At 31.4% G+C, this 22,105-nt stretch overlaps 5 protein-coding genes across 10 annotated transcripts; 3 read left to right on the forward strand and 2 right to left on the reverse strand.

Moving 5' to 3' along the window:
- The first annotated feature begins 1,519 nt into the window (after window positions 1-1,519).
- LOC109609200 (39S ribosomal protein L9, mitochondrial) lies at window positions 1,520-2,617 on the forward strand. Its single transcript, XM_020025832.2, has 4 exons — window positions 1,520-1,702; window positions 1,755-2,084; window positions 2,139-2,339; window positions 2,396-2,617. The coding sequence occupies exons 1-4, from the start codon at window positions 1,613-1,615 to the stop codon at window positions 2,579-2,581; spliced, it is 807 nt and encodes a 268-aa protein (XP_019881391.1). The 5' UTR covers window positions 1,520-1,612; the 3' UTR covers window positions 2,582-2,617.
- On the reverse strand, window positions 2,615-4,150 carry LOC109609201 (protein FAM50 homolog). The gene is made up of 4 exons (XM_020025833.2): window positions 3,677-4,150; window positions 3,459-3,623; window positions 2,930-3,397; window positions 2,615-2,878 (listed from the first exon to the last, which is right to left on the reverse strand). The coding sequence occupies exons 1-4, from the start codon at window positions 3,854-3,856 to the stop codon at window positions 2,657-2,659; spliced, it is 1,035 nt and encodes a 344-aa protein (XP_019881392.1). The 5' UTR covers window positions 3,857-4,150; the 3' UTR covers window positions 2,615-2,656.
- Window positions 4,151-4,475: 325 nt separating this feature from the next.
- LOC109609207 (uncharacterized protein F21D5.5) lies at window positions 4,476-6,528 on the forward strand. The gene is made up of 2 exons (XM_020025839.2): window positions 4,476-4,718; window positions 4,778-6,528. Exon 2 carries the CDS (start codon window positions 4,845-4,847, stop codon window positions 6,435-6,437), a length of 1,593 nt encoding a protein of 530 aa, XP_019881398.1. The 5' UTR covers window positions 4,476-4,718; window positions 4,778-4,844; the 3' UTR covers window positions 6,438-6,528.
- A 452-nt stretch (window positions 6,529-6,980) lies between these two features.
- On the reverse strand, window positions 6,981-11,744 carry LOC109609234 (transmembrane protein 68). 4 transcript variants are annotated; one of them, XM_049967459.1, is made up of 6 exons: window positions 11,612-11,744; window positions 9,260-9,496; window positions 7,837-8,004; window positions 7,595-7,785; window positions 7,323-7,526; window positions 6,981-7,242 (listed from the first exon to the last, which is right to left on the reverse strand). In XM_049967459.1, the coding sequence occupies exons 1-6, from the start codon at window positions 11,628-11,630 to the stop codon at window positions 7,057-7,059; spliced, it is 1,005 nt and encodes a 334-aa protein (XP_049823416.1). In that variant the 5' UTR covers window positions 11,631-11,744; the 3' UTR covers window positions 6,981-7,056. The 4 variants fall into 4 exon arrangements, with proteins under 4 accessions (XP_049823416.1, XP_019881428.2, XP_049823418.1 ...); XM_020025869.2 differs by lacking the exon at window positions 11,612-11,744 and adding an exon at window positions 9,564-9,848; XM_049967461.1 differs by lacking the exon at window positions 11,612-11,744 and adding an exon at window positions 9,564-9,838 and having other exon boundaries at window positions 9,260-9,510.
- On the forward strand, window positions 10,003-21,703 carry LOC109609233 (ATPase family AAA domain-containing protein 2). 3 transcript variants are annotated; one of them, XM_020025867.2, is made up of 21 exons: window positions 10,003-10,105; window positions 10,615-10,694; window positions 12,066-12,303; window positions 12,359-12,637; window positions 14,080-14,388; window positions 14,447-14,734; window positions 14,796-14,873; window positions 14,928-15,036; window positions 16,430-16,659; window positions 16,783-17,180; window positions 17,242-17,636; window positions 19,324-19,510; window positions 19,571-19,756; window positions 19,812-20,101; window positions 20,154-20,339; window positions 20,487-20,665; window positions 20,719-20,921; window positions 20,975-21,144; window positions 21,198-21,295; window positions 21,353-21,540; window positions 21,600-21,703. In XM_020025867.2, exons 2-21 carry the CDS (start codon window positions 10,626-10,628, stop codon window positions 21,669-21,671), a joined length of 4,152 nt encoding a protein of 1,383 aa, XP_019881426.2. In that variant the 5' UTR covers window positions 10,003-10,105; window positions 10,615-10,625; the 3' UTR covers window positions 21,672-21,703. The 3 variants fall into 3 exon arrangements, with proteins under 3 accessions (XP_019881426.2, XP_049823410.1, XP_019881427.2); XM_020025868.2 differs by having other exon boundaries at window positions 10,057-10,105; window positions 10,600-10,694; XM_049967453.1 differs by lacking the exon at window positions 10,615-10,694 and having other exon boundaries at window positions 10,044-10,105.
- The last annotated feature ends 402 nt before the right edge of the window (window positions 21,704-22,105 follow it).

Below are 22,105 nucleotides of genomic sequence, written 5' to 3' on the forward strand. Positions count from 1 at the left end.
CTCCAATAAAGACTAACTATAATAATTACTAATTTTCCCCTCAAGTGGAGACTAAAGAGAGACTAATAATACACTGATTATTATTAAATACAGCTATTTTCTTAAAATTAAAGATTTGAAATAGAAAGTTTTAAAATGAACAATTATTAATGAAAATTTTATGAATATACTACCACATGTGTTAGGTTATATAATAAAAAGTATTTATGTTAACATACAGGGTGTCCCATTTGAAAGCGGGACTGAAACTTTTTCATCAATTATAAAACATGGAAATACGTACTAATGGCATTATATTACAATAAATATATTATTAAAATAAGTTTTATTAAACAGTGTAATATCCTGCATAAATTAAATAAAATTACAACAACAATATCACCATATTTCTTAGGAAATTAATAAAACAAAAGTAAATGGAATATTATTCATTACATATTTCCAATCAGTACTTGGTCGGTCCTTTCTTGCTCTACGAACCGCTTCCACACTTCTTAGCACATTCAAAATTGACAAACGAATAAATTCTTTATCTATAGCTCGCCATTCTTCTCTAAGAGCATTAGCAAGTTTCTCTAAAGAAATTTCACGATACACTGTTACAAAACCACCTCCAAAAGCAGCAGTTGAGTCATGCTCATGATGTCTATCACAAAGTTCATCGTCTGTGAGCAGACAATTACGCCATTCAGTTGGAGTCCATAGGCGGTGATTGTTAGCCCATGCTCTGCGCCAATCCGATGTTTGAGTCGAAGATGTCGAGAACGTCTTCCGACTCTAAGACCAACTTCATGCACCACTCCTCTGATAGTAGGCAGATTTATCTAGATTCCAATGTGTACAAGAAACAAGCATATAGATAAATTAAGAAAGGTTTTTAGAAATCAAAGATTTACAAGAATAATATTCTGACCGTTTATAACTGCAAATATTCAAATAATATTACTGGTCAAAATAAAACATATTGAAAATATTTTTAAACTTATTTAATCTAGAAAATTTAAATTATCCAAAAGAAGTAATAGTATGGGCCAAAATAATCATAAATTATTGACAACCATGAGTGTGTAAATGAACAGTTTTAGAGATACAGTTACTTATTACATCAGACAAACATTGCGGCATGTGGCAAAGCTGGTAGATATATGTAAGTATAAAAAATTTCAGTACGAATACAATTGTGGATGCACCACTTTATGAGAAAATGGGCCTTTGTTTACCAAGTATTGAATAAATAGTTTTGTTATCAAACTTTTAATAATAACTCATATTCATAATTGAAATTCTTTTTTTTATAATTTTTCAAATAATATATAATATTAATTCGTAAGCTAGATATTTCTTGATATCTTATAAACAGTTTATCAAGAATATCTGAAAATTTATCTGGATATATATATATATATATATATATATATATATATATATATTTTCAAAGTACTGTAACAACCAAAAAATCACATTTTTAAGATTGTTTTATTTAGCGCGAAACTTACTGGGTGCTCTGTGGGTCACATACTCCAAGAACCTTTGCCTAACCTCAAATTAGGTTAGATCATAGAACAACAAAAGGTTAGGTATTCTATGGATTGTATGCACACATAAAAACATAATGTGGAAATCCGTAGCTACAACTTTAGGGACCGTGTGTAAAAATGAAGCATTGTTATTATCAGAAAATGTACTACACCAACAGTTACGGGTACTAGAATTATATTTAAAATTACTTAATTCTACTAAATCACCTCTTTTAGACAACATACATTTTAAGAAGGAAGTTCCCCGTTCCGTTGCATAAGAAAAATAAACCACCGAAAACGTTGCGTAGCCGTCATTACGTCTATGATTTGGTTAAAAATCTTGCAGTTGAGAAACAGCGTGATATTGATGTCATATTAACCTCTTATGTAGAAGGAGTAGGCAATAAAGGAGACAGGGTATCTGTCAAATCAAATTATGCATACCAGCATTTACTTCTTCCAGGACTGGCTGTGTATGTAAGCCCTGAGAATTTAGAAGAATATAAAGATATTTTAACTGTGAAATCTGATGAGGAGCATCACAGTTCACCAACAGCTGTTTTGGTATATTATTTTGTGGTAATTTTAGAATAACACTCAAATAATTTTACATTTTAGACTGTTAAAACACTCTCAAGAGTTTTACTCTCTGTTGTAATGAACAAAGATCATCCATGGACATTGAAGCCAGTTCACATCAAAACATCATTTAGAAAATGTGGCTACATTGTTCCAGAACATACAATTACTATGCCAGAAAAGGAAATTAAAGGACCTAATTTGGATTTAGAAAACAAGGAATTTTATGTTACAGTTACTGTAAATTTTTACGTTATTTGTGTACTATATATTTGTAATGCTACTTTATTTTTTAGATAAATAAGACGGAAAAAGTACCAGTTAGATGTAGAATTCACCACTGGAGTACAGAAATTAAAGAGAGAATACCTTATCTTAGAGAATTTTGGATGGAAAAATCTGATCCCATTTTTGAGGAAGATTCGGAAATTTTAAATAGTATTCCACATAAATGTGAAACTACAAAACAAAAAACTTTGTAAATATATGTTAGAAAAATAAATTAATTAAAACACTTATTTATAAAAGTAACTTATATTTATAGCCAGTTGTATAAATCACTTTTTTATTTTATCAGATACAGTATATTTGTCATATGTTTTTGTTGGATCATAAGGCTCCCAGCGACTTGCAGGAAAGATGTGTTTGTTTCTTTCATACCAGCTCCTTAGCAAAACTTTTCCTGCATGTGATTCCTCTTTTTCTATTGATGCATCACTGGCTAGTCTAATGTCATCATGTACATCAAATTGAAACAATGGTCCACTCTTACCTCTAGCCTAAATATAAACACACATAGTAATAGTTGATTATAATCAGATAATCCCTACCTTTGTAACTATAAAATCATAGAATGTGTAATGATGAGGCAGAATTAAATCTTCTTTGACATACATTAACTGATCAGCCATAACAGTTTTGAGTTCAGAAAACTCTCTTCTTAGTAGTTCTAGCACTTTTTGTAGAAACTGGTATATTGAGTTGCCTTTTTTAACTCTAACTGTTCTCCTATGACCAGAACCATCCCAATAACTAAAAGTAATATCAATTTCTTCTTCCTTGAGTTTTTGCTGCTGCTCAGCCCACTGTTGTCTTAACTCTTCTCTTAACCTATTTTCTTCTTCCTCTCTTTCCCTGTCTGGTAAGAAACTAGTGTCTACATTTGGATCCTTTTTAATTTTCTTAGTCAATTTAATCTCATGCTCAGTTTCTCTTTTGCAACCTTTACTTTCAAAATCCTCATCCTCATTATCTTCTCCATTACTGTCTTCATTTATGTCAAAAGATAGTGCTTGTATCTAAAAGTTAACTATATTTTCGTCAAAGTGAACAGAACTTAAACATTTTAGAATTTATTACCTGTTTTTTCTGTTTATTTTTCTCAGCTAGTTTAGCTTCAATTTGTCTCTGTCGCTCTCTTTCCTTTTCAGCTTGTTTCTGTGCTAACTTCTTCTCCCTTTCTCTAACTATATTTTCTTGTTTTGCTTTCATTTCATCTAATGTTACCAAACCTATTGTCGAGCTCTATGACAAATTATTTTTATTAATAAAAAAAAAAATTTAAATAAATGTCGTACCTTAAGTTGTTGTTCAACAGCATCATAATGTGTAGCAAATTTATTCTCTATATTATTCAGTTTCAAGTCTTCTTCTATCCTCTTTTTCCTCAGTTCTATATCCTGCATTTCTTTTTCCCTTTTTTTCATCAGTTGCATAGCTCTGCCAGCTTCACTCGCCGCTCCTTTATAATGAGCCATTTTTTCTACACTCTATGGACTTCAAAATAATTCAAAAATTTTACTTTCTTTTGCGATTTACGATATTCGTTCTCCGTTTATAGGTTATTCTATGGTTCAGTATTAGTGGGATCTCCACAAGAAGTAGCACTGGCCCATGGAACGGAACACCCATAGACAAAGAATACACTACACAACACCAGATAATGATTACCAAATGTTTATTGTTATATATAGGTTGTCAAACTATATCTACTTTTACTTTAGCGTGATATTACTGTCAAAGGACAACTTGGCATCACAGAAGTTCATAGGACAGTAGCACTTTAGATTAGTCTGACACATCGACTTTACATTGGTGCAGTTAAATTTAATAACAACATGGCAGCGCCAATGAGAGAGCTGCATTCTTGAAGTGCGAATCACTGTATATTTGAATTTTATCAATAAAATCTTAAAATCTTTTTTAAATATATATAAATATATACATATACATATACATATATATATATATATATATATATATATATATATATATATATATATATATATATGATTATCATTTTTACGTTCAAAGTAGGCTAATGATGGCCGGTAGATTTTTTTACTTTGTATCTTTGTAGTAATTAGTTTCTAAAAACAAGTATATCATCATTATTAAAATTTATTTTTGTAAGTCTAAAACCGAGTACATATTGATAATCTCTGAACAACCACTTTAAATTTGGTGGGTATGTTTTGGTTACCCCAACTGTTTTAGGCGAGGTTTTTGTTATGCCAACAGCAGCTGTTTAAATTCATATGTCCATTTAATCGTTTATAGTTAAATATTAAGAGAATTTTTTTTCTAGCAACATTTCACTGACCCCTGCAGTATTATCTAGTAAATCATAATAAAAATCAATTTGTTGATGTTAACTTAATTCGATGTAATTTTTTCAGATTACAGGTTATGTTTATAAACTAACTGACAATACATCATCCCCCATTTTCTCCTGATTAACTAAAAATGAATGTAATTTCAAGAACTTGTTTACTACGATCAATGAATTCGTCTCAAGAAGTAATTTTGCCACATGGTGTTACAGTGTTTCTGGGACGACAAAAAGAATTAGGCATAGATGATGTGTTAATATCTAAAAAACAGATGGAATGTAAAGCAGATTGCGAAAATTGTCACGTAGCCGTTAAACCTGTAGGTGCAAATATATCAGGTTGCAATGGTTTTGCACTTACAGTCAACAAAACCTACACATTTAAAGATGGTGATATTATAGAATTACGATTGGCCCATAATAAATTTAAAATTATATTTGATCCTCCACCAGATAAAGAAAAAAATAAAGAGATAGTTGATCATGTACCAGATAAGGAAACTCATGAACCAGAAGCTAAAAAAATGAAATATGACTTTAAAATGTTTAACAAACCAGGCATAAAACAACAACCACAAGGTAGCAGTGATACTCCTTCAAATGGACAATGGGAAGACGTTGATGGAAAAGACTTACTCATCTACACTGCTCGGGACTGTATATCAAGGGATGCCATAGCAGGTTTTGATATTGATGGGACTATAATTAAGACAAAGTCAGGGGCCAGATTTCCCAAGGATATTAATGACTGGACTTTTCTCTATTCATTCATTGTAAAAAAGCTGAATGATTTATATAATGAAAATCACAAAGTCGTATTTTTCACAAATCAAGCAGGACTTGGCAAAGACTCCTACAAAATCAAAAAATTCAAGAAGAAAATTGAAGACATAGTTGCTGCTGTAGGCATCCCAATTCAAGTATTTATTGCAACTGGTAAAACTAAATACAGAAAACCCATTCCTGGGATGTGGAACGTTTTGAAAGATAACAAAAATGACAATGTTCCTATAGACTTGGAAAAGTGTTTTTATGTGGGAGATGCAGCTGGAAGACCTAAGGAATGGGCACCAAGGAAGAAAAAGGATCATTCATGTGCAGACAGGTTATTTGCCATTAATATTGGAATACCATTTTTCACACCTGAGGAATACTTCTTAAAGAACCAGCCTGCTAAATACACAAAACCAGAATTTAATCCTACTGCACTGGGAGGCTTATCTTATCCAGACCTTTCATACCCTAAACATAATGTGATTCTGATGGTAGGGGGGCCTGGTTCTGGTAAGAGTCACTTTTGTAATTGTGTCCTGATTCCTAAGGGTTATGTACATGTAAGTCGTGATATTTTGGGATCAAGACAAAAATGTCAGGCAGTTATGGAGGAGAACTTAATTATTAAGAAAAATGTTGTGATTGATAATACTAATCCAGATAAAAAATCAAGACAAGCATTTATAGAAGTTGCAAAAAAATATAATGTGGATGTAAGATGTTTTGTTATGTCCACAAACTTAAACCATTCCAAGCATAATAATAAATTTAGAGAGCTGACTGACAAAAAACATGACTTTATTAGCGAAATTTTGATTAATAAATACAAAAAAGATTATCAAGACCCAGATATATCTGAAGGATTAGCACAGATTATTAAAATTCCATTTGTACCCCACTTTATTAATCCAGAACATGAAAGAATGTATACAATGTATTTGCTAGAATCTTAAGTAGTTGTTGTAATTATATGTTCGAATATAGATACATTTTGGATCTTCATTTACATTATGTCAATCGTATAAATAAATGTTTATCCGTAAATCTAATCTTTTATTTAAAAAGTAACTAGTCTTTCCCATTTTTGAAAACTATATTTTTCTTCATTTATTTTTATTTTATTTAGAGTTTTAAGTTACATGTTAGGGAATCGCTTTATAAAAATTAATTGAATTAATCAACCGTGATAATTAAAAACATACAAGAGTATATATTTAGGATGGCCTTTCTAATCTTAAGTACCAATGTCATTCATGTTACTGGTTTCAATCTTTTATGTATGCCTAATCATCTTTGCTTTCGTCATTTTTGGGACACCTTATATGTTCATTTACAATCTCAAATTTCAAATGCCAATAATATAAAGAGAAGAGCATGAGATTTGAATAAAATACGTGACGTGATATTTTTTTACTGGCATCAAAATCATTGGAAAAAAATACTCCTCCACTCATTTTCAAAATTCCAATCTCAATTGTGGACAAATAATAAAAACATTCAATAATAAACATTCATTTATTTTCTATCACCAATAATTTTAAATAAATTAAGTACACAATTTACACAATAAAACTATTCGATGTGCGTTTTCGCAATACTGGAATGTAATTTATCAATAGTATGTTTTGAGTTGGAATTCCGAGTATATTTTACTTGGCTTCGTTTCCTGAATTGAGGTATTCTGTCTAAAATGCCCATAAGTATACTTCCAGGCATTCTTTGGTGCTTATCAATTAATTCTTCTATAGCTTTTGCAACCTGAAAAAAAATTCTTTGGACAACTGCTTCTTTTCAAAAATATTATTTTGGCATATATTCGAATAAATAATTTTCCTTACTTTGACTTGGAGTTCTTCAGGGGTTAGGTTTGGATCATAAGGAATCGGCTTTCCAATATGCGTCACAAACTTCACTGGGAATCCTCCATATAGAGGCAACACTGGAAACCTCAATTTTGAGTACAACTTCATAAAGAATCGCTTACAAAAACTGATGTTACGAAAGCCTTCCCGTAAATTTTCTGTAAACATTGGTATAATTGGCTGAAATCAGTTCAGAACCATGTTCAATATTTTTAATTAATTTAAGTTAAAATTAAATGATTACTTACCGCCTTAGCGTCGATTGCTACTTTTGCGAAACCCATTCGTTTCTTCCACATTAAGTTGTAATGGTCACTAAACTGGGCTTCAAATACACCTCCAGGTGAGATGGCTAATAGGTTACCCTCTTTTAGTACATTTGAACATGACTGAACAGTTCCAGGAATGATTTTCATACAATCTATTACCACGCTAAATCCTTAAACAAAAAAATTGTCTCCTTGATCAGTGGAATTTTTTATCAATATACCTGGCAATTTGAAAAGAAAATGATCCGCCACTGTGTGCATCAATCTGTCCTTAACACATAATAATTTAGCTAATAGATAATAGATATCTATGGGTAATGCACCATGATAGTAGATTATCAACCCTGGCCCAGAATCTGGTATGTTCTCGAGACCTTCCACTTCGTATCCTAAAATGTAAATGTTCGTTATTATCCGGTTTATATTAAATTTTTATTTTATTATAACAAATTTAATTATTAATTTCCCTAATCAAATTATTTGACTAGTAAAAATACTTCCAACTCTTTTAGTGTAGTTTGCACCTGTAATTTGGAGAGGTATTGTTTGTGTAATTTTTATTTATTCCTCTTGTATCAGTGATTAAAGATAAAAAATTAATAATTTGAAAGTTTTTTGTTCATTTTATATACAAATATGTTTTTTTTTTTGGTTGATACAGATATTTGAATGTTACATAATATTACATTTTTAATGTAAAATTCTTAAGAGAAATAATTAATTTGATAGATGAAAATACAAAGCAAGTACCACCCGAGATTAGCCAATGCAAAATGGAATATATTTAATTAGTTTATCTTTAGGTAAAAATAATAAACAATATGTATAATTAAAATAGTGAATTGTGTGTATTGGTACACAAAACAAATTAACCCATTGAAAATATATTATTTTAAATTTCGTTGAACACCTTGGACTTTGAATTTATTTTGACAAAATGTTTTGTTTTATCATTCTCTTATTCTAGTAAGAATTAACTTAATTAATTAAGGTGCATTCACTACTGGTATGTTTGTCTTTCATAAGTGAATTATAACTAAAATTCTGACAGGCCACTTAAATAAAAATGACTTCATGGTATATGTATTATTATATGCTTATACATTTAAAACTTCGTTTTAGAAGTAAATTCCTGTTAACGTCACCAAGAAAAGATAGTATCACGTCTGTAAAATATAAAATAAAAAATAACCAAGTGGATTGACAAACATTGCATTATACTTGATCTCTGTTGTGTAAATAGAATTTGTTACTTGCTAAAAGCAAAATTATAATTATCTAATGGGGATTTTAACCTTGGCATTTTCAATGAGTAAATGTATTAAAATACATTATTGCACCACAGTGTACTTCAAACATCAAATAAAACTGACCATCTTTGAAAATAACAAGCACTAAAAATTATTGTCAAAAGAAAAAAATAATAATTCTTGCAATAAATATATTTTTTTCAGTCCAAACACACCATTTTTGTAATGATTTATTTGTTATTTCTAAAAATGGTGTTGACAATGTAAAAAGGAGGGGTTAATTTTTCAGTTTTTATTATAAAATTTTGATAAATCAAACATAGTCAATATATATTTAATGAGTTCTAAATTTGAAAGTGCAAAAGGCACATTTATATACACAATTAGAACTTACCATGCATTATCCACCCATGAGCATCCCATGCGACTGCAAGAAACTTTCGTATGGCATCCCATTTATCTCCAGTTTGCCAGCTATTTTGCAGAGTTGTTCTGTGTAATTTATAAATGTATAGTACTAGGGCTGTGAGGTATAGCAATAACGATATCACAACAGGAAGAAGGAATGTGATCATCAATGGGGTCAGGCACCATGTCAGCCACAGGGAGTAATCAACATCAACATAATCCACTAAAAATAACTCTCTTACAAGACAAATTTTGTAAATATATGTATGTTTACATTAAACAGATCTTACCCAAATACTCTTTAAGGATTTGAAGGACTATTTCAATTAAGTCCCACATTTTTGACTAAGCATTATTTACGTTCATTTAATGACTAAAGCAAATCTCATTCTACTTCCAGGTGATTATCATAATTAGATTCGCTGTTGATTCTTGAATATATTAGTATATTTTCCTTGCTTATCAGCTGTTCCATTCATTTAGACAGGAACAAGAATACACGTGGCAAATTTAATTTGTTTAATTAAATATTGTCACTTACGCAAACGAAGTTGTCGAAACCACTTGTTTTTATTGTTAATTCACATACTTTGTTTTGGTTTGGAATTTTTTTCTCAAATAATATAATTTTAAAGTCAACAGTTACATTTGACCTAATTTCGGTCGGCGCGAATTGCTTTTAGTTATATTTTACGTTGGTACTCTGTGTTGGTATCTATTTACACTGAACTCAGTTGAATACCGATAAACAGTTGATGGTTGTAGACATTTGTGTCGTTTGTGATTTTATTCAATTTTTAATCGTATTTTGTGAAAAAAATATCATCTAAAGGTAAAATCTTTATTTTAAACTTTATTTAGACGATACATAGAATTACAAATCGCTTATATTTTGCATTATATAATTTGGTTTATGCACAATCGGCCAGCTCCTTGTTTTGGTTATTGTTATTTTTGTGTTGTGTTGCTTAAACTCTTACATGTTATGCATTATATTAATTGTTTTCTAATATATTAATGTAAGTTTATTTTCATTTTGTATTCTATTGCATAAATACTTGAGAGTAAAACCCAAGAACCTGTTTTCACATAGAGCAAAACAACCCTTTGTAGCCAGATCTGCTCAAAACCAGGCCTACTATAATTGTTCAGTTTTGAATGAAAAGCATGACGAGCTTATAGTTTTAGGTTAACTAAACTCTCAAAATTATACCCCCTTTGCACTCAGCTTGTTATAGCTTGTCTTACATAGAAATATAGTAAAAAAGAATGCATGTAAAGTAACTTTTAACAGATTGTTGATTATTTACTTTTAAATATCCATAGTCTGTTTTAACTCAGTTAAAGGTGTCATGGTCAACACACGTCGCATGGAGTCAGTTGGCTTGACAACACACAATACCAGACACCACCGAACAAGGGTAAATATTTCAAAACATTTCACTTCGATTAAATTTCATAATGAATTTCAAATGACTGGGTGCAAAATCAAAAAACAGTACATTGGGATATTGTTGCATGTGAAAATTGAGAGTGTGTTCTTGATGTAAGAGTGATGTGAACAGGTAACATCGTAGATACATTCGTATAAAAAGTTAGTGTTGTATTTTTATTATTATAGATGTAAAGTTAAATATATTTTTGTAATGAAATTGGTTTGTAAGGTATTTTTTTTAAATAATGTTGCAAATATGCAAATTGAAGGTAATTTTAAATACAGTAGTACTTGATAATTTATATAAATTTCAGCTCAACTGAAAATAAATTGCATTTAGTTGTAAATAAATATTTAAGTTTGTAAGTCCACAAATTAATTTTAATTGGATATTTGTTTGTTTTTAAATTTAAAAATTTTTTGTCTTGATTTTTCTTGTTTGGACCAAATGAATTCGACGTTTATTTTGTTAAAAATATTATATAATGTAATATATAATATAACATTATTTACGAGTGCATTAGGGTCTTTCTTTTTTTGTTATTTGAAGTTCTCCCATCTTACTATTTAAATGTAGAAAATATTAGATTATATTCAAGTATTTTAATTAATCAATGCGATTTATAGAATCGTAAAAATGTATGAAGATTTGTATATACAATATTATATATTACACACGTTTTAAGTATTACAAAAGTATACTCTAGTGTACTCAGTAATAATGACTCCTAACCATTGGGTATTTTAATTAATTTATAATTTGTTCATTTATTCTAGTTATTAATTCATGATTTTTATTATTAATTATAATGAGTCATAAAAATACATTGCTACTAATTACAGAAGTAATGATTATGTGCGGTGACCATTTACATGAGGAATACAATTGCACTATAGACTTACGTGCAAATGCGATTTTCATCGTTGGTACACACGGTACATGCGAAACTGTTTTTCGGTACACATCAACCACTGAATGGTGCGTGAATTAGGAATAAACGCACTTGCCAGGCCAGTAATTATACGACTACTGCAAATTATTATATTTATTTGAGTATGGAATGTAATTGGACAATTAAAAAACTACAATGACTTGAGAGAATTTTAAATGATAGTGATGATAATGGCAATAATAAAAAAATTGCTATGAAAACATTTGCGCATAGGTACTGCTGATGTTAAAACTGTTAATTATACCATGACGGCGGCAGTGTACTAATTAAACGTCAACCAAATTTCCAATGATATTAGTTATGTAAAACATTGTTTAATTTAGGGGCTTGCATTGTCTATAACGTAATCAACTCTTTCATTAACCACCTGATTTTTTTTTTAATTTTGTACATGTTTCACTTAGGGGTCAGTTAAGGTAGAAGAGGGAGAGGAAGAAGAAGAGGTAAGCGCCTCTGAATCATCTAGCGTGAATGATAGCGATAGCGATGACTCCAATGTCGATCCAGACGCCTCTTGGAACAACAGTATCGGTAATGAATTAAAATCATCCCCCAAGGACGACGTTAAAAAGAAAGGATCGTCATCGGTGCCGTTGCCTGCTCCTTCCCAGCATAGTCGGTTCCGTGACCTCAAATATTCCTGTAATTATTAATTTATTATTTAATAGGATTGTTATAATATTTCTTCTTCTGCTAGCTCGTTCTCTGCGCAGTCGTGATAAGCTCGGCTCTGTACTGAATAAGCGCAGACGCGGCCTCAGCGTCTACAGCACCAGAAACATGCACGATTCAGATTTCGAAAACGGCGACGACTCTGACGATGATGTGTACTCGCGACGACGCAGTCGCAAATCTAAACAGCGTGCCCACATGTCCCGTATGGAACGACGTACCGCCCTTTCTCTGAGGCCAATTAGCCAAAAATGCTACACGGAAGTAATTAATGGGTCTCCAATACACTACTCTGATAGTGAAGGTAAGGAACGAACTTCATGGTATGGATAATCGTCCTAATAAAAGGCTCGATTACAAAAATAATGATAAAATAATTTTTAAACATTTATTTAGGTATTGTTTAAATGAAGATGATGTTGATTAAAAAACATAAATGTTATATATAAACGTTTTCGGCATTTATTCTGCAACATGCCAGGATAGCGGAAGGTAGGATAGGAGAAGCTGAATCTTATACAGTCGGTATTTGGTCAAGATATTGCACCTTATAAATAATAATTACACCTTATAAAAATATTTGTAAATGAAACATTTGGATATAAATTTATGTCTAGATCATGGGAGGTGTTCTTTATATTTAAATATATGAATTACTCTTCTCTATTTGATAATTAGCATCTCTACTTTTTTCCCGTTTAAAATTTGAAGGGTGATTTATCTAATTGATTCATTAGTTAAGGTTATAAACTCGAAAATAGACACTTTCGGTTGATATTTGCTTTGTTATTTTCAAGAACCTCTGTGTTGAATGATGTGAAAATATTATAGTAATTTCATTTGAAATAAAAAGATATTAATTTTTGGTTCTAAATGAATTTATAGGTTACCATGTATATGCTCAGATACATCATCGACTCGTTTTATTCCTATAAGATTTTGAATGCTAATAGGACATGTCTTTTAGATCAGCGTTGGTTTCTAATAATTGTAAAGCTTTTTTTACAATTCATTTTACTTAATTCATTTTACTTACGATGGAACCAAAGTTAATTACTAATGTTTTTCATTTCATAAATTAATTAAATTTATTTTTTAGAATTTTTTGATTTCGATACTAATTGTGATAAAACATTCAGTCGCATGCTTATTATTAAAATATTTTAGAAAATCATTAAATTGGCATACAATTACGAAAATATTTTATGTGAGAAACTGTAATCTTCCAATTATTATAATTATTAGGTTATTTTTCACAATTTAATTTAAACAAATTTCAATATAGTTAATTTTTTCTTCTGTTAATCAAGATGACACAATCGCAGAAGGAATTCAATAATTTACATTTCTACCAACCTTTCAGTTCCGTTTAATTTTTTATTTTTGAAGATGAATCGTGGTGGTTTTGAAACTAATAAGTACTCATGTAAATTTAACTCGCTTTCTTCCTATTTCTATGGACGTTCCACAGATAAATTATAATACGTAAAAGAAATTAGAGTAGCTACATAAACTGATTTAACTGGTGTATATCCCAACAGAAGCACAACAAATCACTTCGTTCATTTTTGTAGTAAAGATTTAGTAGCAATAGTGGAGCAATGACTAGACTCATGTTTGGTCTAACTTGTTTAAAAGCCCTCACAAGGTAACTAAAAGACGTTGCAAAGTTTTATAATATGTATGTAATAATTAAATTTCATTATAAAAATGATATTTTAAGATTAATATAATTATTAAATGTAGGTCGTAGAGGCGGAGTAAGGCGTAGCAAACGCAAACAGGTTCAGTTTAACAACTCATCCTGGTTAACAGATGATCAAATGCCTAAAGTGGGTTATCCAACTCTTGGCGTTGGTTATTCCGAAGAAGACAGTCGCGATGGACCAGAGGCACAATGGCAATCCTCTGGTGCAAACAGGCGTAGTACCAGACATACCAATAGGCGCGAAATCAAAAACCCCAAATACCTGTACGATTATCAGACTAATCAGACTTCTGGAAGACGTCACCGTGTGGAAAACAGAGAACTTAAAAGTATCATTAATGACAAAGGTAAAAGTATGCAATTAATTAATTTTATAAGTATATATAAATATATTTTTTAAAAAAGATAATAGGGAAAGAAATTTGTTAAATGGAACACGCAATGGAAAACAAGTGACGGCGGAAAAGCCAGCTAATACGGAAGGTGAACCCGAAAGATCAGAGGCAAATGACTCTAAAAATTTGGATGAAAACACAGAAAATGTTGAACCACTTCCCGAACCAAAACCACAACAGCCATCGTCGGAAAGTGAGGATGAAGTAATACCCAAGAGTCGTCCCAGAAATAGATCAAATAGGATGATAGTAGATGAACAGTTTTCGCCAATACGTACGAGAAAAAAGAAAATGATAGGTAATAAAGTAACTAAAATCTTGCAGTAATAACTTAGATTTGATTACTGTGTTTGTTATAGATTCCTCAAGTGAATCTGAAGGGGAGGAAAAGAAGTATTCTTTACGAAACAGGGTTCCAAAACCGGATCCGAAAACTAGTAAGTTATTATTTAATAAAATTTTTATATTCTCAATATTCCTTTTTTCCCTAGTTCAAAACTCTGTATTGAGGTCAAGGACCAGGAGGCACTTCACGCGAAGACGAAAAATGTCCGGTTCAAGTTCCAGTTCCTCTTCATCTTCCACTGATGTGCGTCACAGGTACTATTCACTTTTAAATACTTATTATTTAAATTATGCTAATACACAAACCACAAATACCAAATAGAATTAATTAAAGTAATGATCAACCTCAAATTAGAATATTTGAATTATTTTTTAAACTAACTTCGTTCTTTGTTATATCGACTTTGAACATCCAATCAGCTAGGTAAGGGAATTTTCACTCATCAGCAATAATCATTAATATTAAGAAGGCATTTAATAGTGTGTGTCATAAACGCTGGGACCTTAGCACAGTATTACCGTGTTCTTGCCACTTAAAATATATTGTTTAGATTGAGACAAACTGTCCAAGAGACTAGTTGAAACAGCTAGTCCTCTAAACCTACTGTGGGCACCCGAGATACATACTGACTCGAATCGAGTCCACACAAGAAATAGGTGTTCCGATTTTTGGTATATACCTTGAGAACACCCATCGTAAATCGCAATATTCTTTTAAATTTTATCATTTGTAAAAAGGATGAGAATTTATTATAACATTATTTTTAAAAACCCTCTAAATGCAATGGGTCCATTCACAGTTCCAAATGTAGATTTTTGTGCCTATTCCACTGCGGCAATTGGACTCGGCGCAATTGATCCACAGAGGGTAGACTCGGAGGACTTAGTGGATTGAACAGAGAATTTAATATATGAAAATTTGTCATTTTAAACCAGCCCAACAAGCCCCAAATAAACTTGAGGAGCATACCAAATACTGGGGTACAATACTGTACTAAAAGTTCAACTTCAATTATTAATAAGTTAATTAATAGAAATAACTATTTTGAATCTCTAAAAATAAAAAACGGCCCTCACACTAAGAGCGCAAGCATTATATGCAAAACCATTTTAGAATATAGACACAAAATGCTTTTTTGTCCAAAAAAGCCAGAAAAGCTCTTTTTATAATATTAATTATAACTAAACAATAAATAACTTGTTTCACAATGTTATGTAAAGTTCGCAGACTCGAGGATTCTGGTCAATGATCTTTGAATGTATTTTATTTATTCATGAAAGTATGTTTATTATTTTTAATGTATGCTGTGTATTTTACAGACGTACTCGGTGTATATGACAAATGATTGTTTCAGGTAAAATAGTTAGTTATTGTACTAAGTGTACGATTTACTTTTATACATTTTCTTTATGAAACCTGCCAATATGATTAACTACACAATATCAGAAAAGTATTGTGCACAATATGCTTCTTGTTTTCTGGTCTACGATAAGCAAATCTATAGAGGATGATGAGTATTTTAATATTAGATATAATAAATGTCTGTTTAAACTTTAAAATGCTTATAGAATTAAAGAGGGGAGATCTTTGAATGTGGTTGTCAAGCGCCTTTTAAATTACGGACTTTGAATATTTATTTAATTCCAGCAAACCTCCAAAGAGTCCTCACTCAAAGACGAAGGCAGGTTCATTCTTGAATATTGTCCCGATTGCTCCCGAAATTTTGGACAATAATATCAGATTTAGTAGTATTGGGGGGCTGGAAACCCACATTCAGTGCTTAAAGGAGATGATTTTGATGCCTATGATGTATCCGGAAGTATTCAGCCAGTTTCAGATACAACCTCCTAAAGGTGTTCTATTCCATGGACCTCCAGGTAAATATATTCTTAAATCGTTATAAGTACCACCCGTATATGAGTAATAATATGTAAAATGGAAAAATAAACAAATGTAAACTTTATTATAATAAACTAAATTGGATGACGTTATTTAAATAGGTACGGGAAAAACTTTAATAGCCAGAGCATTGGCCAACGAATGTAACAGTGGAAAGAAGAAGATGGCCTTTTTCGTACGAAAGGGAGCTGACCTACTCAGCAAATGGGTCGGAGAATCAGAAAAACAATTAATGATGCTCTTTCAACAAGCCGCTGATCTAAAACCATCTATAATATTCTTTGACGAGTTGGATGGTTTGGCACCGGTTAGGTCTTCCAGGCAGGATCAACATCACGCAAGTATCGTCTCGACATTATTGGCTTTAATGGACGGTTTGGATAGCAGAGGTGAAGTCATTGTGATTGGAGCGACTAATCGAATCGACGCCATCGATCCCGCCTTAAGACGTCCAGGTAGATTTGACAGGGAATTGGTCTTCTCACTACCATCTAAAGAAGTGAGTAACTAAGCAGTGGGCAACAGTACTCGATTCTACAAATTTGTATTTTTTTTGTCAGGAAAGAGAAGAAATTTTAAAAGTACATGTCTCGAAGTGGGCCACCCCTCCGAGTCCCCAAATGCTGTCTTATCTGGCTGAACAGTCGGTAGGGTACTGTGGCGCCGATCTGCGCGCTCTTTGTGCCGAAGCCGTCATTCAGAGCTTCCGACGTACTTATCCGCAAGTTTACGGGTCTGAGCATAAACTTATGCTTAATCCTGATGCTGTTAAAATAGAGAAGCTCGATTTTCTGCGTGCAAAATCCGTTCTAGTACCTGCGTCACATCGGCAAAAGCAAACACTTGGTAAGCGATTGTCCCCAGTGCTGCAACCATTACTGCAAGCACCATTGATGAAGGCGTTAAAGATATTGGCAAAGTCTTTTCCACATGGTTCTAATACCGCCTTAGCGAAGTAAGTAAATATAAATATAAATTTTTAATTATAAATAAGTTAAGTGATTTGGTGTAGTTAGTAGGAGAAAGCTAAACTGTACACGAAAATTTAACTTTTAACCAAAGATTAAATATATATTCTCTCTTTACCATTTAATTGTAATTCCTTATAGGAATGAAATCTCAAAATGACAAATTCACTCACTGTTCTATATTTCACAATAGAACATCATAGTGTGTTTCACAACTTATCCCAAAAATTGAATTAAAGTAACAGAATGAAATTACAACAATTTGAGAGCCACTACAATTTGTTTTTTTGTATATGATATAGACCCTAATTGATGACTATCGCCAGATAAAAGCGCCTCTTATTCTACTACATATTCAAATAATGAGAAACATAATAACCGCATTAGAGTACCTAAAATTGATAGGTACCTGTAATACTCGTGTATACTCGTAACACTAATTAGAACCCAAGCTTAATGTATTGAACATCAGATACAAAATTACATATCGGTGCCATTTGGTAAAATAATCTTAATAATAATTTTGAAAACATTGTCCAACATGTTTAACATACGGAAGTTATAGAACAGGGGTGGGCAATTTGCGGCTCGCGAGCCGCAGGATTATTTGTGGCTCTCGATAAATGTACCCGAGTTCCCTTTTCATTCCAGAATTATCAAGAGAAGTGAAATAACTGTGTTTAATTTTTAATATTTAAATTCAATACACATATTTTGTACTCTTATTTGTATGTTTTCAATAAATATAATTTCTGTAATCAATTTTTTAATACCTTAATTGTGGCTCGCGAAACATTTCAAATTTTGAAAAATGGCACGAATTGTCAAGGAGCTTGGCCACCCTTGTTATAGAATGTAATTATCATATTACCTGCACAAAATCCCAAAAATCCACAAGTCACGTCAATCCAACCATCGCATAAACACAGTTCAATCTTTTCTAACATTTTTTCATTAAATCTTCGTCATTTCTACTTTAACTTTCTGGAACATTGTACGTCAGTCTATTTGCAATTGTTAGAAAATGTACCTTCATATTAATATTACATACGAGAACACTCTTATATTAACTTGACGATATATTTACAGGAAAATAGTTTCCTAAAACTATTTACAAGTTCCTGGCTTATAACATATATTCCGGTTACGTAGATATCGGACTTCAGGAATATTCTTACAGACAGATTGGCTCTCCTTGGTTACGTTTTCTGCCTTTAATGTGTGAAATTAAAACCTTGTAACTGGTCTATAACATTAGGATAGTATTTGATTGCAAACTCAAACATTAATTAAGTGAATAAACAAACTTTAACTTCAAACTTAAATCTGACAATAGTTATAAATAATTGAATTATTTAGAGGTTTGACAGAAATGTAAATTTAGTTTGTGTTAAGTGGGATTATATACAATGTGATCCATAAATATTTCTAAGCACAAAATGGAAATGCATATTCTGTGTCTATCATAGAGGTAAAAATCATATTTTTTTCTAATATATTTATTTCTTCTGATCAACTGACTGACTCTCCGTCAGAGATATTTTTAAAAATGATTAAATTATCTTAGTGAAGATAGTGTAACAGCCAAAACTTATGGTTTTGTTTTCTTTTAAAAATTACACATTAAACTATTTGTCCGTTACATAAATTGAACGCTTTATTTGTTTACTTTAGAGTGAAACTATCTCCAAACGTTCTACCAGCACAGTTTCTTATCACTGGAAATGGTGCAAATCATGGCCAAACACGTCATTTAGCTCCTGCTATTCTGTATGAAATGGAACATATTCGGTCATATCTCATGGATTTATCAACATTACATCAGGAAACAGGAAGGTCTGCCGAAGAAACTTGTATTCAGGTATGTACTAATTACTTATATTTTTATTTCTTGAATCTCTATTAAGCGATTTGCTTTTAGATTTTTAATGAGGCTAGAAGAAATATACCTAGTATTATCTATCTGCCAATCATCAATCAGTGGTGGGAACTAGTTTCCGATAGTGTAAAGGCAATATTGCGGATGCAACTTACTGGATTGGAAGCTAACATTCCTCTTCTATTTATGGCAACTTCTGAATTACCGTATGAACATTTACCTGATGAAGTGAGTATTGCAAACGTATTGTTTAAAATTTTTACTAAAAGTTACATTTTTTCAGATACAAGACATATTTTCGGTGTATCGTGAAGAAGTATTTCATTTGGAACCTCCTAGCTTGGCCGAAAGAACCGCATTTTTCAAACCGCTCATCCAAGAAGCGATGCGACCTCCGCGTACTTACAGGCCGCGTCCGAAAACGCCACCGCCGCTTCCAAGGGCCCCAACACCGCCACCTCCGCCTCTCACCGAAGAACAAGCTAAGAAATTGTACGAAACCGAAGAGCACACTCTGCGTGAACTTCGTATTTTTCTTAGAGATATTTGTAAAAAATTGGCCAACAATAGACTGTGAGTTTTATCATTTATTTTTTTAGATATGTGTTTTATTAAATATTTTTAGGTTTTTCATGTTTACAAAGCCAGTTGATACAGAACAAGTATCAGATTATACCACAATTATTAAGAAGCCAATGGATTTGGAAACAATGATGAACAAGGTTGATTTCCATCGGTATGAATGTGCAAAAGACTTTTTGGATGATATTGAATTGATAGTTCAGAATGCATTAGAATATAACCCCGCCAGGTAATTAAATGTTTTGAATAAACATAAATATTTTTTAAAGTATTAGGAAAATTTTTTTCATTCAGTCTAATGAATTCCTCATTTTTTATATTTTTGTTCTCGTAATATATGTTTTGACAGTATATAATTGAAGCTTTTTTCATTTAGGACTTCAGCAGACAAGCAAATTCGTCACAGAGCTTGCTCACTGAGGGACTACGCCTACACTTTAATAAAGAGTGAAATGGATACAGACTTTGAAGAAAAATGTAGAGGAATCTCGAAAAAGCGTAGAGAAAGAAAAGCCAGCACTCAAAAGTACCTACCCGCATACCTGAATACCATAGGTACTGTTTTATTTTATTTACCATTTCCCTACCTTTGACTAAAATTTCTTCAGGAGTTAATCTAAGTGAAACGCCACCTCAACCACCACAGGAAGAGCAAGTGGAAACGAAAAAAGAAGAAGAAGAAGTGGCAACAGCCACTGAATCCTCAAGTCCACAGAACAAAATGAATCTTCCTAGGAAACGAAAGTACTCGTGGCAGAAAGGTTGTTTGACTCGACGTAAGAGATATAAACATAACACAACTCAAGAGGATGTAAGTGATAACGAGATTAGCATAGATTCTTGTAATGTTTATCTTAATTTTAGACAATTGAAAAAGCATCCACTGGCGATGAATCCAAGGAAAATAATCCACAATTAGAACAAAGTAATTCAAATGTGAGCTTGAAACCAGTGGAAGATGAGACTGCTACAACTCCACTTACCATTAACTGTGATACTCAAGCTCCTAAACAAGATGTAGCTAATTCATTACAGTAAGTAGTTATTTAATAATAAATTGTACGATTATGTAATATATAATTTTTAGATCACCTAAACGAAGGTTGAGTGACATCTTAAGTCCTTCAGAATTATTAGACAGTCCATTAGATTTTGATGATATAGATCAGGTTCTTAATGAAAGTGGTAAGTTATATAATTTTACGTACAAACCAGGTGTTATATTAAAAAAAAAAATTTTAGTCGATGGAGACACCGATAAACCAAAGAAATGCGTGGAATGTTCGTCGACAGAATTGGAAAAAGTTTTGGAAGAAATGGTTCAATCGACTATGAACTATTCCCTTAAAGCTTTGTTCGATTTATATAATAATGTAAACATGATCATAAAGAAATATTCCAGAACTTACGAAAGAAATTCTTTGCCAGTGGTAAGTTCAAATACTGAAATGATTTAATCTGTGTCTAAATTTTATTATTTTAATTTTAGGAAATAAAACAAGAACTGGAAAAATTCATAAAATCCACCGCGGCGGATTTATATGAATTATCAGATTCGTAAAACAATTCCTATTAACATTACACTGCCCCATATTTGTATAACAGTTATTATTATGGTTAATTTTTGCAAGATACATAATTTTAACAGTATTGTAATACAATTTTTAAAAATATTTTAAACAAACCATTGCCGTGCAATGGCATTAAATATGAAATAATTTATTTATTTATTTCGACAACCAAAGATAATTAATTTTTAATACAGTTTCACTGCCAAAATAAGGCTGAATTTTGTATTCCAGTTCTTTTGTTTTAAGAATTAGTATATTGTAAATAAGGTGCCTTCATTTAGTTATAATTTCATTGATGAGTTCTATGTTTATTGTTGTTAAAACGTAATCACTTTCATTGTTTAAAATATTGTTCGTACCATTTGTGGTATGATCTACAATAAATTATGAAGAAAAACATGATTTTTTATTTATTACTTAACCC

This window comes from Aethina tumida, chromosome 1 (genome assembly GCF_024364675.1).
Source record: "Aethina tumida isolate Nest 87 chromosome 1, icAetTumi1.1, whole genome shotgun sequence".
Classification (NCBI taxonomy): Eukaryota; Metazoa; Arthropoda; class Insecta; order Coleoptera; family Nitidulidae; genus Aethina; species Aethina tumida.